The sequence below is a fragment of the Pavona decussata genome, unplaced genomic scaffold (genome assembly GCF_977016875.1).
Source record: "Pavona decussata unplaced genomic scaffold, jaPavDecu1.1 SCAFFOLD_56, whole genome shotgun sequence".
Classification (NCBI taxonomy): domain Eukaryota; kingdom Metazoa; phylum Cnidaria; class Anthozoa; order Scleractinia; family Agariciidae; genus Pavona; species Pavona decussata.
Genome location: NW_028145478.1, coordinates 1,086,209 through 1,101,039, shown reverse-complemented (window position 1 = coordinate 1,101,039; position 14,831 = coordinate 1,086,209). Strand labels below are relative to the sequence as shown.

The 14,831-nt window shown below is 39.9% G+C and overlaps 1 protein-coding gene across 1 annotated transcript in view; it reads right to left on the bottom strand.

The window, feature by feature from the left end:
* LOC146480069 (aldehyde oxidase 3-like) overlaps positions 1-4,100 on the bottom strand; it is a 47,298-nt gene extending 43,198 nt beyond the window's left edge. The window contains exon 1 of the mRNA XM_085110147.1: positions 3,948-4,100. Coding sequence (XP_084966273.1) covers positions 3,948-4,015 — 68 coding nt within the window. The 5' untranslated portion in view covers positions 4,016-4,100. The remainder of the gene's footprint in view (positions 1-3,947) is intronic.
* Between the last annotated feature and the right edge of the window lie 10,731 nt (positions 4,101-14,831).

Sequence of the window (14,831 nt, the reverse complement as noted above, 5' to 3'; positions counted from 1 at the left end):
GCAACTGAGGTGCAAAATGTAAATATAAATATTATTAGGCCTTACTGGGTTCATACACAAATTGTAAGTAGTGTGGGAGAACAGTAGGTTTTGTAACTATTGTAAGTGTTGTAAGTTAGGGGGTTAACTATTATGTAAGGTTAAAAATCGTAAAAAAAAATAGCACAAGTATATAAGAAAAATCAACTGTGGACTGGACTGTGAGAATTTATAAGCACAAGAGCTCAGCAGTAATATGTATGCATATATTTTGCCTTGTACTTGTCCTAATTATGTCATGAGATAATTAAGCACACACATACATGTAAACAGTCACAAGAAAGTTGACATTGTAAGCCAGACTTAAGTGACCATGCAAGCCAGCCCGCTGTGCTCGTGAAGAGTCTTGTCTACCAGTAATTGGCATGTCTGTAATTCAGTTGGACAATAAATAAATTTTCCTTTACAGGTCAGGGAACACTAGCTGGCAAAATGAAGGGCCCTAACAATCACAGAGGAGCTTAATTAATATAATATAATTAATATAATTATTATAATTAGGCTAGCTTGCCTGAATTAGGTCAAGTAGGAACATAAAATAAGTGTGTTAGTTTCTAAAGAAATTGTGGTGTTGCATCATTGAGGTAGCTGTGGATTAACAAATATTTGGTTTTGTAATTGACTGAGTTGATAAGGTAAATTTGTCACCATGAAGAGATTCTAGAATTATACTGACATTTCAAGCATTCACCCATTGTCAGAGAAAAACAAGGGAATCACTATATATATATAAACCACACACAACCAATTCCTTAATTGATTCATTCTGATGAAGAGCCAATGTTCAAAACATCAGTTCTAGATTATCTCTTTATGGTGGTCAATTTACTTTATTAACTTCGTTGATAAAACCAAAAATCAGGAACAATCATTTCAGCCCTGGGGAATCTAGCTGACAAAATGCAGATTGATGTATTTCCATGCCAGCTGTTGCTTCTTTCTGGCAGAGAGAAGCTACAGCTGGGAATACCTTGGGCAGGCTATCAGGTGAATTTGGCACATGTACATTTATTATATACAAATGACTATTTAATACTTAAACAGATAAGCAAATAACTTTACAGGCTGGAAGAGAAGAAAAGAACAAGTTCTCTATTTCCTGAAGAATTATACACCAGTTCTTAATGTTGTTGGTCATGCAGTCAATAGCATATAAAAGCAACAATTAATTAGCACAGTGGTTGGACTAATAATTATTGTTAAGCTTTAATGAACAATGGTGTACAGTATCATCTAGTGCCCTCATGGTCACACCTATAATACAGTCTGAAAAACTGCCATTGCATTGTTTTCTTAAGACCCATTTATCTTGACAATTTTACATACCAATAATTATTTTGAGATGTGATTTGATCAGTGATTTGATAAGTGATTTTCCTAACCGTCTGCAACAAAGGGTTCTCTTAATCGATGTTGTGCTCTGCATCCAAGTGATCATACTTAAAAAAAAGTTGTGCAGGATTGTGTCTGCATGACCTCTAAGTCTCCCATAATTTCCAGGGAAACTCCTGGTTTTTTATCTGAAAGATCTCACAGGCTATTAAAAAATTCACCCAGCAAATGAATTGACTGCATCCAACAAAAAAAATTCCATCTCACTTGCTTAAATCATGTAATATGCTTTTGCCATTTTTCTAAAATCTCAGTTGGTTTCTGCCTTGGTGTTCCACATTCATGGGCTTCAGTTTTGTGTATCTCCAGTCTTCTAGTTCATTTTAAATAATAATTGGTCTAATTTTTTTTATCATCCCACAGTGATTTGTAAAGTCGAGTTGCATTCAGAACATAATTTACTGATCACTGATCCATGTTTTATTCTGGAGCTTCTTTCACTGTTTAAACCTGTTTACACAATAGCAATATTGGAGGTACAAAACAGTAACATAAATCTCCTTTGGGAAATATATTATATTTTTATGGAAATATTTTAAAATATTTGTCATTTCCATCCATGCAAATGGCTGCCCTAAACCCCCCGTTAAAACCATTAACTACAAAATACAACAGGATTAGTCTGTGAAGCTGATGGGAGCTGATAAGATTTACTGCTTTCATGACTCAACATCTAATGATGAAAAGATCACACCAGCTAAAGCTGATATCACGAGTACAATACACCAACAGCACAATGAAACAAACTTAGTTAAACATTAGCCTAATATATAAAATTACTCAACTGGTCTCACATCTGAAAATTCTAACAAATGGCTGAGCAATAAACATAAAAATCCAACCCAAAGTTTCAACTAACGTGACTGGCAAGCCTACCCAATCATGTATGGAATAGTGTCCTTACTCATCCTTGATTTTCACCAACTCACTCAGGTACGTTTGTAAGTCGCGCACGATTGTGGCACAAAACCATAATTGTTTGTCAAATTATTTGACAATTGCATTACCATAAATTACACGGAAGAGACTTCCATAAACAAGGCAGCCTAGTTTTGATTATAATAACCATTAACTGTCAAGAACGATGAGCATACATGGGATGTTGCGATATCGTGAATGACCATACAAAAATCACGAATTGCGAAGAGGATATATTACGGGGCGTACATTACGTAAATTGGTATGCAATGGGTCCTGTTACAGCCTCCACAAATGTATAAAATAGTATTGCAAAGAAAAAAAATGTGAATGTCACAAGGCAAAAACAAAATGCTGGTCTAAAGGTGTATGACAAACCATCGCAGGCGGGTCGAATGTTTTCGAACAAAGGATATCAACGCCATATTTGTGACATCCATGACTTGACACTTTCGGACGAATGAATAGACATGCAAATCAACGACAGCAGAATAAATTGAGAATTGTACAATAGCATATAACGTGCATTGGTTCATGGGTCTTTATTATTAAATGGACAAAATCCAGAGCTTTCATCAAACAAACACATCAAAAACATAGGCTAATCTGTCATACAATAGACCCTTCTACGGTTTTTTTAAACTTTTGACATGGACTAGTTAACGAAAGTCCATCGACAACGCTAGGAAGAACGCCTTATAATCACTAAAGTTGCCAAGTTTGAGAGTAATATGTTGAAAACTTACGAGGATGTGCATTCGCAATTTCGCAAGATTTTACAGACGTTTATATGGTGGGGTTTGTGCCCCGGGGAAGGGGGGGGGGGGTACTCCCTTATATCAGCTATATAAGTATGTGCGGCCCCAAAGGGTATGGTTTTTCGGCTGTTGTGGTCATAAATAGGGTATCGATTTTAGCCACTTTGCCGCCATTTAGGTAATAAATTGGGTATAGATTTTTGCACTGTAGTCCTGGGTTTGTTTTTTTCTTTAGAAGAAGCTACTTCAGGTCATATATAGGGTAGGGAAAATCGCAGATTTTGGTCATAAATAGGGTAAGGGTTTTGGGAAGCGGGCCGCACACCCCTACCCAATTTTTTTTGGAGTACCCCCCCGGGTTTGTGCCCCCCACCAAACAAACAAGCTGTAACATTTCGCGGCTTTGCAGAGCTATAATTATCTTTGCTCGTTTCTGACATATCACTTTCATACTTGGCAAGTTTACTAATTTTAAGGCGCTCTTTCCAGTCGATGGATATTCGTTAACTGGTCCTTATCAAAAATTGAAAAAACCGTGAAAAGGTCTATACAGTGTTGCGACATTCGATATATGCAAATGTTTCGGTCAAACCTAACAGGAAGCAAGCCTAAATCCTGAGCTACTCAGCTATTTGAATAGGTTGAAACGAATTAATTCCCCAAACAAACTAAAGTATTCAAGCTTTATATTGCTTCATGGTGACTGTCCTTTGTTCTCCGTATACACAAGGAAAAGTACTCTGATTCCTGCGTAATTCAACTGGTCCAAAGGGACTACATGAAGAGAAATGTGAGGCCGATATCATACTCACTGTACATGAGTAAGGACTCTACACTTACCTCGCAAAACAAGCCGGACATTCCAAATGAGGACGACTAAAAGAACGCACTGCCCCTTCCACAGGCATTTCTAACCGATTACCTGCGTACAACCTTATATTTTAGGAAGACACCAGCTGAAAGGGGGTGCTATGAAGATCATGTGACATTGAATGTCACGCTGCCTTCGCATAGACGTGACATCGAACCGAGTCATTGAAAACTTCCATTGTCTCACGCATTTCACCTTATGTCTCCAGCCTCATTTCCTCAAAAAAAAAAAAAATTGTGGAAAACAAAAATAAACCGCGCCCCAAATCAAGTTTATGTCATTCCATAAAATTTTACGTTTCCCATTGCCCGAACGACCCAATTTTAGTCTCCCTCAGCAGCCTTTCTTTGTCTCGTCACAGAACGCTCTTCCTCTGACATGTAAAGCAGCCCTTTATATAACGACGTCTTTGACACATTTTAGACCGGGTAGCGTGCAAAAATGCAGTCACGGGGAAGAAAGAATGTTCGCTTGAATTTGTTTATGAAATCGCGTGAGGCCGAATAGAATTAAGTATTAATTTTCACGCGTATTTTCAAAGTTCTGAAAGTTTTCCGAAGTTGCCCGAGTCGCGAAACGACGAGGGTAATTTGCGAAAACTTTGTTAGAACAATTTACAATTCAAAATTAATCTTTAAAACTACAAAGATCGACTCATTGCGATTCTGGCGTATTTATCACATAGAGGGAAAAATTTTCTTGAAAATTTCACTCATGTTAAGATTCAGGGGACAGATTCGCGAAGCCGCCGAAGTCAAGATGTATGAAGATTGCTGACGAAAGTTGCGCGCTTGAGTGAATTCGCATCATTGTAATGCGTTTCTCAAACTTCCGAAGGATTTCGGAGTCAAGAAACTATCAGTTACATGCACAAAATTCATTACCGAACATTCAATTTATGAAAACTTTGAAATAAAAAACATTTCAAGTTTTCTAAGAAAAAGAAACACGTTGAGGTCAGAAAATTACTTTTCTCCGTGACCGGAAAGCCGGCTCTTCGGGTGCTTTGAGAAACACAGTGACTTACCGTGTCAGCAAGTTTGATTTGTTATAGCTGTAGTTACCAACATATCTTCTTCTTCGAGTTCATCCACCGTCATGTTCCACAGACACTGAAACTTTCTCGGGTATCTTTTGAATTTAGCTATTTTAATCTCTTACTTAACAGTGGTTAATACAAGTATTAAGCTTACATGTAATTTCCTGTAAAATCCTTAACTTCGTTACACTCGCACGGATACTTTTTGTTCGTTCAAACTTAACAACATGACCGATTTACCTCGGAAAATAGTAACGTCTTTTCAGGTTAAAGCTGGTAAACGATAGAGGTCTCTTTTGTGTTTTATGAGTGTCTCCTCCATAAATTTTAGTGGTTTCTGTGGCAGAAACATGAGCCAAGAATTATTCACCTCTTAGGAGGTGGGCAATGTTAAATGTTCCAAGATAGCAGACCAATCAGATTGCATAGAACGCCAGGTCGCTGAATTGTTATATACTAATGGCTGATGTCCAATTATGGCCGGTAAGCCAGTCAAACCTCTGGAATTGCATAATCCAATAACCCAGTTTTAAATAATTATATATATATATATAGCTAGCACTGCGGCAGAAGGGACAATTAATTGACTTGAATGGTAAATAGTCGCATTAGTGCAGGGGGCTCTGACCCATACTCCTAGGATGAGCTGAGTCATCGTTAGGCTTTTGAACACTTCCCCTGAGGAAGACTATTTGTACAATGGTCAACGATGAACAACCAACCTTCTACTAATCCAAGAGAGGATGAAGGATCTCCTCTCTTGACTAATCACATTGGTTCACCCAAGGGCCGGGGGCCTTATACCGGGCTGGATTTTTTTCTGAAAGGCCAAAGGATTTAAGAAATATATAAACGTATACTGGTCATTATACAGACGTTATACGCTGATGTCCTTATACGTTAGCATATGTCTCTCGGAACACGTGATGTATACGGACTCATTATACCACCTGAGGCTCAGTAACTCACCTTCTCCTCGTTCGTGGGGAAGTGCTCTCTTATATAAACCATTTAGGTTCTTCAAAGCCATTTTGGTATGAAACTGTTTGACGAAATATTTCGCCTTAGTTCCGTTTATAGCGAAATAACAAGCGGTATGACCTGGTGGTTACATCACTTTCCTGCTGGAAGCATATACACCCAGCATGCAAGTGAGGAGGAACTGCAACGATGAATTTTTTTTTTTATCGAGCCACTTATAGAAGTATTTTCTGTTGTTCGTCACGACAATTTAGTCTTGTAGGCTTCTCCAAGCGTTCTCACGGTGAGGAGTGGCGCGAACTGGGAAAAATGAAAACAAAATGGAAAGAAAGAACTTTTGCCATTTTCTTTGTCCCACACGTGTTGTGAACGCCTGGCGCAGTCTACTAGCTCTTAAGTTGACAGAAAGCCTCTGAACTTAGTTCGTTACGGACGTTTTTTTCATTAGCCCATGTTAATACTGAGCCAATTATGTTTGCAAAATCTACTCAGGACATCATCCGTTTCTCATATCGTAGACATTGCCACTTTGAATAGCTTCATAATGGATTCAGTCCGCGGTCAGACACCTATTCAACTTAGGAGAAAAAGAAAAAGAGACGACAGAAAATAGACAGTAAAAGTCAAGTTGTTTTGTTTATTACAAAGACAACAACTAGTACTGACTACAAAGTCATGAAATGCCGAGTATGCGGTAAGGATAAACTATTTCAAGCATTCTACAGCTAAATCACAAGCAAAACTTTGCGATAAAATGAACACCTACACTGAAGTCAAAGTCAATATGTCAAAAACACATGAAAGAAACTAATTATCAAGCAATTAAGAGTAAACAACACTAACTACTAACTACCTAGAACTGTTCAGGGTTTCCTGAAAAGAAAACGAAATTCCTTCTACAACAAATATTGATTTTAATATAAATTATATATTCATGCTCTATATTTATATATCATTAGGCCTTAATTGTTATCTTCAATTTTCATTATTGCTTCAGTCCAGCAGCAGCCAACTCGAAAAGAAGTTCAGCTGCTAAAAATGTAATTTGAATGGTCTTCTAAAAGAAATCACCCTATCGTCTGTCGTTTCCTCCTTCACTCTTTCTTTGATTATTTTTTAATACAATATTGGCAAACAATAAATGTACACGGATTTCTAAAGAGCTTTAGCTGTTGGCATTTGACTCCTTGATTATTTCTTCAAGGTATGGCGTACCGTACAAAAAAAATCTAATAAACGTTATGCACATGAATTCTACTTTGTAAAACTAAATATACAAATCAGGTAATCCTTGCCTCTTATCTCAAGAATTTTATTGGTTCATGGCAACTGAAATGATCCTAAAATGTTAAACTACTTAAAAAATACATTAATATACATGAAAGATATTTTACTAAACTAAATACAAATGAGGAAGACTACCATAAGTGAGCCGGTTCAGTGAAAGCCTACTTTTGTCTGCTCCTGTTTTTGTAAATAGTACTGAAGTTTCAGTACAAAAAATCTTACACTAACACGAAATGAAGCAAGAAGAGAAAACTGACTACAGAATATCAAGGTATATTACAAACTTTAATTTCCTTATAATTTCACCTATAAAAATAGAAAGCGTTGTAAAGCGCTGCGCTATACAGCTTAATTTTAGATCACTGGTCAGTTAAATTTTACGGGTAGCACTAATCTGTGGAACTGCAGACCGCGGAACCGCGGAACCTGCGGAACCCGCGGAACCTGTGGAACCTAGAGAAATAACTAGTTTTTTTTCTTTTGCAACTTACATACCAGGTATAAGGTTACAGCTGATTTCATTGCTGTGTATAAACCCGGATTTAATTCATTTTTTAACATGATTCGAGCAAGAGAAAATGAGATTCGGCAGTATGATTCGTCGGTCATGATTCGACCGAGAGGTTACCAAGCTCATCGATAAACTCGCAAAGTCATGAAGGTTCTGCACTTGAGGTGGCGGGTGATTTATCACCAATATTTGTACGGGAGCTCGATAAATAAAACAGCCAAATGAATGTCCTTTTTACGAGTACCGCAATTGTTTCAAAAATCCATAGATTGTATCGGCAACGTGGCGAGGTGAACCGAAAGAGAAGAAAAGGACGGCAAAGAATCTTGTCTTGTAAGCTCGTGTTTGTTTTGTTTATGTTTGGTTTCTTGAACAATATATGCTAGCATAAACGTTTCTTTGCCTGGTATTGGAACAGATAGAGAAAACAAAGTTTTAGAGGCGATGATAAGGAGCAGGCCGGAACTCTATTTAGATGAATTCCAAGACTGGTCACCACGCCGTTACAGGGACCTGGCTTAACATTGCAACAATGTGTCGATCGATTCTGCGCCTCGGTTTTACGTACAAAAAGGCAAGTCTAACTCATTATTTTTCCTTTGTTTGAAGTCGAACAAAGTTTGCAGTTACACCAGAGTATACATAAATTATCTCTTCTAGTATATGCTGGTATATGAAATGGCTGGTTGCCAAACGTCCCAAGCTTATCGTTTTGCTATTCTGAACTTCAGCTGAGGGTGATGTCTGAAATGTCAGCCGTCTCCTCCCCCTAACCCACAGGGGGCGCCCCCTGTGGGTTAGGGGGAGGAGACGGCTGACATTTCAGACTACTGAGGGTGATTGCCAAACAGAGAAATGAATTCGTGAGGGCAACATACTGTCGTTTTATGGCTGATATACCACGCAAGTGTTATTGTCGTCCTTTTCTTCTCTTTCGGTTCACCTCGCCACGTTGCCGATACAATCTATGGATTTTTGAAACAAATGCGGTACTCGTAAAAAGGACATTCATTTGGCTGTTATTTATCGAGCTCCCGTACAAATATTGGTGATAAATCACCCGCCACCTCAAGTGCAGAACCTTCATGACTTTGCGAGTTTATCGATGAGCTCGGTAACCTCTCGGTCGAATCATGACCGACGTATCATACTGTCGAATCTCATTTTCTCTTGGTCGAATCATGTTAAAAAATGAATTAAATCCGGGTTTATACACAGCAATGAAATCAGCTGTAGCCTTACACCTGGTATGTAAGTTGCAAAAGAAAAAAAACTAGTTATTTCTCTAGGTTCCGCAGGTTCCGCGGGTTCCGCAGGTTCCGCGGTCTGCAGTTCCGCAGATTAGTGCTACCCCATTTCAAGGCCTAACCACGCAGTCTTTCTCAGTCTACAGCTCGGCATTCTTGATGAAAGAGGATGGCGCTGCTGTTTTTACACGTTTTTTTCAAAACGTTCCAAACTGCAAGACATGCAATGCTCCAAATAGACAAAGGAACTTGAAAACAAGAAAAACAGGTTTACATAGGTAATAAATATTGGCACCGGCCTCAACCTGGGAACGAGGTTGCACGGTTGTTGCGACAAAGGTTGTCCACAAAAAAAAAAAAACCTAAAAGCGTACGCGACAATGACGGAAGGTAATCTGGGCAATACCCAGTAAAATTCACTAAAAACTCAGAAAACATATTGCCCGCCATCACAGGTCTTCGCTGTACAATCGAGGGATTATGGATTCTTAGTTTTTATGTAAACTGATTGGGTATTGTCGCGTACGCTTTTATGCTGTTTTTTGGACAACCTTTGTCGAAACAGCGGTATCTATGAGGCGGTTTTACAAACCTGCACGACTGCCCTCCCTGTAAGTGGCCACAATACCGGCGCCTTCATATTTTTGCTCTTACAAGGGGATTTACAAGCCCGTAAAATGGGGGTGGAAGGACTAAACTCCTACTCACATGTTTTTCGCTTCTATCTCGGTCATTTCCAGCCGTATTTGGAGGATTTTGCAGATAGTTTAGACTGGGTTATGAGTTCTACGTTTATCACCTGTTTATTTGATTGATGTATACAGAGCTGTGGTCCTATGCAGGCTTCTGTATTGCTGCGAGACGTGGACCACCTACCGCCGGCACATCCAGCAGCTGGAGTAGTTTCAATACAATGTCTGCGCAAGATCTGCAAGATCACTGTTTGAGAAACTGATCAAACTGATCATCAAGTTGCAGGACAGAGTGTCCAACCTCCAGGTCCTGGAGAAGTGCAGCCTCCCCAGCATTAAGCGCTTGATCATCAAGCGTCAGCTGTTATGGACAGGACACAATGTCCGAATGGAGGACGACAGGATCCCGAAGATGCTGCTGTACGGACAGCTAAAGGAGGGGAATCGCGACCAGGGAAGACCCTTTAAGAGGTACAAGGACGCTCTGAAGGCGAACCGTCAAGACCTGCAACATTGACGTTAACTCTTGGGAAGCAACTGCCTGTAAAAGAGCTCTTTGGACTTATCTGTGCGCTTAAGGCACGAAACACTTTGAAGTCAACAGAGCAGCTGCGATCCTGGCAAAGAAGGAGAGGAGGAAACAGCGCCCTGCTTCTGTGGACTCATTCTCATGCAGCATCTGTGGCTGCTCGTGTGCGTCACGAATTAGTCTTCATTCCCACATGAGGACCCACCTCGGTAAATGACTTTTCTGCCTCTTCATCTGTCGTATCGACAGGAGAATCCATCATCATTTGACCTCTTGTTGTTTCTCGGTTGTGAAGCGACTGTCGTTCGCTTTGAGGCATTTGATTTGGCTCGTTTCAGTGCCTCCGTGGCGTTTCATCGGTAAATGTGTAATGAGTCGCGAGAGGTATTTGTTTTAAATTAACCTGAGCTTTTTCGTGGCAATTTTGACAGTTTTCACAGCAAATTTTATCGAAGTAAAAATTATAGCTTTTACCGGCGGGAGTGTTGCCTTATCGAAAGAAGGCGTTGAGAATAACTTGTTTCATGCGAGGTGAGCCGGTACTACTGAGCCGTGCGCGACTAACACTTTTTTTTTAACTTGCGATCACAGGCCGGTGACCTGAGACCCTCAGGATTTGCACAACTACCTTCGAACCTTGATGTTGAAAGTAAGTGACTTGGTCTGGCTCTTTTAGCCGACCAAAATTTCATCCAGGTGATTGCGTCGGCCGTCCTTAAGGGCTTGTCAGCCAGAAGACGGAAACGCCCGCATGGCTCCGTCAGCGGAAATGGAAAGCGGAAAAAAACGCTTTAAAGCAGTCTGCCGGTGAGCTTTACGGCCCCGGAGATATGGTATGAAAATTCCTATGACTCCACTGCTAACTCTGTGCAAACTAAACTCATTTCAGAACTGATTTTCCCACTCAAAGCCGGGGAAAACGATAGCTAACGATGGTGCTCCCCCTGATGGCGAAGTGGTAGTTCCAGAACGGAATCTCTTGACATCCACAAAGCCAGTTCAGCTCCGAAGAACTCGCAGCTTTCCTTGGAACTACGAGAAAACCCTTATCAAAGTTCAATCACTGTCAGACTGTAAAAGAGTATCGAAGACCTAACGTGAATGTAGTGTGCACCCCAAGATTGGATTCTTATCTTCCTAGCTTCATGGGTGGTTTAACCGGCCCCGACGCGGAGTTAAAAGAAATTCGGGATAAAATCGTTCCAAGCCGGAGAATGAGCATCATGATGAGGTCATCCTCTCTTGGAACAAGTTAATAATTTCTTTGCGCCTTTTCATCATATGTATGGAAAGGAATACAAGAAAGCACTAGAAAAAGCTCTCAAGTTCTTTCCGATCCGGTCATCAAAAATTGTGAAGTGTGATTTTTTTAAAGCTTTTTATCTCTCCTATAACAGCGCCAGCTGTCGAAAAGACGATCAGAGCCATCCTGTAAACACAACTGCCGTTTCTCCTGGTCGCAACCGCATGGACCCATTCGGGCCCTATTTTTTTTAGTGGGAAAGGTCTCATGCGATAAGTTAGCGTGACGTGAACTAATCAAGGACAACTTCTACAAGCAGGATCTTGGTGTAAATCAGGATCAGCAATGCACTAAGTAAAACAAAGTGAAAAATACAAAGCTGATCGAACAGCTAGTATTTTAATAACGTTGTTTTTCTAGCTCCTAAGAATGGTTAGTCATCTCAATTGGCGTGTCCTTTTATAGCGAGTCAGGTGGTGGTGGTGGTGGGGGGGGGGGGGGGGGGTTGAGGAAGTATGTTTTTAAAGTAAGGTAACCTCAGAGACCCATAGGCAGATAGTGAGGACCATAAAAAAAGTCAAAATGGGCTGGAAAAATTAGACCAAGAAAAGTAGTCAGGAAACTTTTCCCGGCCATTTTGACTTTTCCCTCGTCTCAACTATCTGCTCTTGGGTCTCCGAGGATACTTCCTGGTAGAAACTACCTTCTGTTTGTACCCAAGGTAGGCCCGTAGCAAGGCTAAAATAACTAGGGGGGGCTGAGCAAAATGGTTAAACAAAACTACTCTCCCCCCCCCCCTCCTGGCCTGTCACCCCAGAAAACAGACAGATTAGGGAGTTAACAACGAGAACATCAAAAAGCAGTAGATTTAGTAAGCAAATCAATAACTTTGCACCTGCGTCACACTTTTTGGTACATTTCTTTGCCGTTTTTTTTTACGCGGACTACCAAGTGAAATTTTTTAATTTCACTTTTGAAGGAGGACGTAAACAAACGAGGACATTTTTTTTTTTCTCTTTTTAAATTTGGAATCGGGCAGTGAGAATCCGACTGCAGGAAAATTTTGCTCTTGAGAGGACATATTTGTGTGGCTTTCGACAACGCGCGAATACTAAATTGTTATAAACTAAGGGCATTTATATTGCTATTAATGAGCGGATGTCTTAAAAAACAAGTAGTTTATTTCAACAGCTTTCACGGTTTGAGATTGGTTGATTTCGATCCATTTTGGTTCTTATTTCCGATTCACAAGGTAGGAGTGCCTTCGTTGCCGTTGTATATAAAAACAAACTGTTAGCGAAAGAAACTGACAGGTAGTAAACATATTATTGAAGGTTGTGAAAAGGCACTCCCAGCATCAGACTTCAGGACTGATTGATCAGTGCACGTTCATCTGTTTTAATTATCTTTTTTGGCACATTGTTTTTAAACTTCCAAAAATTCTGGGGGGGGGGGCTCAAGCCCCCCCTGCCCCTTCCCCTGCTACGGGCCTGCCCAAGGTCATCTCCGCTTTCAAGATGGCGTATGGAAGACCTTGGGAACTAGCTTGCGAACAGTCTGGGGACGAAGTTGCCTGTTTTCGCTTGCTGCCTTCAAGGTTGAATTTCACATTTGAATAACATAGCTAGCATGCCTAAGTCACGCTCTGAACTGGCATTCTTGCAAAAACGTCTCTGTACCAATTAACTTGCTGGCCAGTGCCGCCTCCTTCCTGCCTCCCCAGATTAGGCTAATTTTATTGTATCATGTTGTTCAGATTAAGAGGCTTACACTTGACTTATAGTGACTTTGTTTAACACTAGGGCTGCATTTGGGTTACACTCAACTTGTATTTAATATATATATATGGGCTACACTTGATTTACTTTTGCCAGTTAAAGTTGGCTGTTGTTGTCGTTGGTAATTACAGCTGTTTTAATCTTCATGGGTTTATACTTGGATTATACTTAGGCTGCACTTGGACTTACACTTTGGTTGTACTTGGTCCAGACTTTCTTTACAATCAGTGATTTCCGAGGCTTTTGTTGCTAGCTTTACACTTGGGTTACACTTGGTTCAGTTTACTTTGTTTTATCCTCGTTCGGCCACTCACTTTACACTGAAAAAGCTTACACTTGGATTGCACTATTGGTTTCTTAGTCAGCGGCTAATAAATGATATCATTCCAACCTGGCTGGCGTCGAACTGATCAAATATCCAATTATTTAATTATATCTGGAGTCAAAGTTGAGTTACTATGAAACAGTTAAACGAACAGTTGAGACCGGCATCGTTTCAGCATGAATCGTATCCTTCACACACCTACGGTACGTGACAACCGGTTTTACCGAGAAAGTGCATTGGTTTTCGGAAGTTGTTTCCGTCATTCTTTACATCCGTTTGTTGGCTTGGTTGCGATCTACTTTGTCTGTTTTCACGAAATTTAAGTTTCGCGGATATTTTCCGTCGCCAATCACCAAAAAGAAATTCAGCGGACGAGAATATTTCTGCGACATACAAACGTGATCACTCACTCACTCAACCGACCGTGAATCGAACTGTGGCTTATATTTTTGAATACACTCGATTCCGCATGCAGTTTAACAGCTCTAGTACATAATCACGGCAACTTTGAACTTTTTTTAAAAGTTCAAAAAATTAAAATATATCGAATCGCGAAATACACAAAATCAGAAAATTCATTAAAACATCGCAATAGATTCGTGAGTCAAAGGGTAATTCGGGTTGCAATATCATCACATTTCCCTTTTATTTCTCGTACAAGGTAAATAATGGCTAAGTTTAACTTTCTGAGCCCGAATTTTCAAATTTAAAGTGCTATTATGACGAACATTTTTGTTTTTCTTTTTACTTTTTCTAACGTGAATCTATTCAATAGGCTCAGAATTATATAAAACCACATTTTAGACCAATACAAGCGAAATATGGCTGAAAATAGCTGGCCGAAAATTCCACGCGAAATTCAACCGAAAAATAGCAACATTGTCGCCATTATATCCAGATTTCTGCCTTGTACCTTGTTATAATTCATTATTAATGCTTAAGTTGTCCGCTGCTTATAAAACACACCCCTTTAATCTGTGCTCTCAACTTGTTTCCTCAGAAGCTGACCAGAGGTCGACTCGACAATAGAAACCGCAAAGGTGCGTCAGGTCATTTCATATCGACTGCTCCCTTTTCCTTATTCTTACAGATGCCAATATATAAACTAAGCGCGGCTCAGAAAATGCACACTTCACTAGTTCTTGTAATAGCTTTTAATTCTTCAATACTGAACTTGTAACGATCTGGTAATCTCTACCCAGCCCCAACTGAGTATCTTGC